We start from the raw sequence: 1747 nt of genomic DNA, 5'->3' as shown, positions 1-1747 counted from the left end.
TTCGTAGATGATGATGATGTGAAGCAAGCAATAAGGGAAGCTAAGCGTCATGTAGTCAGGGCAGCATATAGTCGAGGATGTTAGATTAGATAATCATTAGGTGGAAACTGAGATCAAATTAATGATGAATCGGAAGAAGAATGCAGCATCATCCAGTAGGAGGGAGGAAGAAAGAGAGGGAAGGGAATGGGGAGAGAAGAGGGCCCCATCATCATCATCTACTACTATGAATGATGTTATCGATTTGGATTGTGATTTCGGCAAGATCATACAACAAGCATTATATAATACACAATGCCCATTCAAGACTCTCGGATTAGATCCCAGGAATACAATTATAACAGGTATTATCAATTATTACACTCACATATTATCCATTATTATTATGATAGTAGCAGATGTAAAGAAGAGATGGGCTAAACTCATACTTACACTACATCCTGATAAAGTACCATTCAACTGGAAGGGGGATAAGAGTAATATCATGCTATTACTAGGAGAGGCTGTACAGAAGGTTAATGAGGCTAAGAAGAAGGTGATTATTATCATCATCATGGTGGTGGTGGTATTGTGACTAGGACTTATGATTATTAATGTAGTGTGAAGAGGCACTAAGTGCTACCAACATCAGAAGGCCTCTTCCACCAATAACAAGAAGAAGAGGAGTAGGAGACAATCATGACATTTACACAGTGTCCGAGAGTAAGACTGGAAGGAGGACCATAGAGGTAATAGCCTCCTACTCCTACTCCTGCTCCTGCTGTTCCTGCTCCTGCTGTTGTTGTTGCTGTTGGTCGTCAGTAATAGGAGGTAGTAGTGTTAGTGATGTAGATACATTGGATAGCAGGAGGGGATGACAATAATTATGGTAATGCATCATCATCATCATCATCATCATCATCATCATCATCATCATCAGAAGCAGCAGCAGCAGCAGCATCTCAACGTAAGATTGATACATATCATATATTTCTCCAAAGACCTGACAAGAATGATAGGTATTATAATCTAATAATATGATGATGATCATTATTATTATTATTATCAGATATTCAGTCGGTACTGTTAAAGATAGTAGTGATCCATGGGTTGTTATATCAGAGGATGATGCCAGGTATTATTATTATCATCACCACCATGCTATTATTAATATCATCATCATAATCCTTGTATATAGGTTCACTAACTTCTTCCTATACGATAAGATTATTGTATATATAACAGCGTACAATGCAGCTGGACATTCGGAACCTCTCACTATTGAGGTTCCACTCTCAATTAATGGTATTAAATTCCCCTATACAACAACATCAACAACAACAAAGAAAAGTCCGCATGTAAATGGAGGAGGAGAAGGAGGGAGCAGAAATCCTGCTGCTCCTGCTGATAGTAATGTGAAGCCTTATATGACATATCTTAATGAGATCGTATCATCATTATACTTATCCCGTAATGATATAACATCATTAAGAATAAGGTTAGGAAGACTGAGAGTTGATGATCTGAAGGCTATTATCAGGTAGTAGTATTATATTTATGAGCATATGTTTATGATCCTACTACTACTACTACTACTACTACTAATACAGGTATAACTTAAAGGAAGTTCCTCGTGGTAATAAGCCTGTATTGATTGAGACTATTACTGATGCTATTATTCATAATCGAGTTAACTATTAATATGCATGTTGTCTACCTTCAATTTCAATTATCAGGCTTTTGTGTTTTTTACCCAGTAAGCAGCAGT

At 37.1% G+C, this 1747-nt stretch overlaps 1 protein-coding gene across 1 annotated transcript; it reads left to right on the top strand.

Moving 5' to 3' along the window:
* Window positions 1-392: 392 nt before the first annotated feature.
* Pmar_PMAR008496 (hypothetical protein) lies at window positions 393-574 on the top strand (the record flags this gene model as incomplete). Its single annotated transcript, XM_002774254.1, has 2 exons — window positions 393-476; window positions 498-574. Coding segments are annotated over 2 exons (161 nt in total), but the record flags the coding sequence as incomplete, so codon positions are not given.
* Between the last annotated feature and the right edge of the window lie 1173 nt (window positions 575-1747).

This window comes from Perkinsus marinus, assembly GCF_000006405.1.
Source record: "Perkinsus marinus ATCC 50983 genomic scaffold scf_1104296958594, whole genome shotgun sequence".
Lineage (NCBI taxonomy): Eukaryota > Perkinsozoa > Perkinsida > Perkinsidae > Perkinsus > Perkinsus marinus.
Note: the sequence above shows the minus strand (reverse complement) of the source record. Positions and strands in the feature narration are given on the sequence as shown.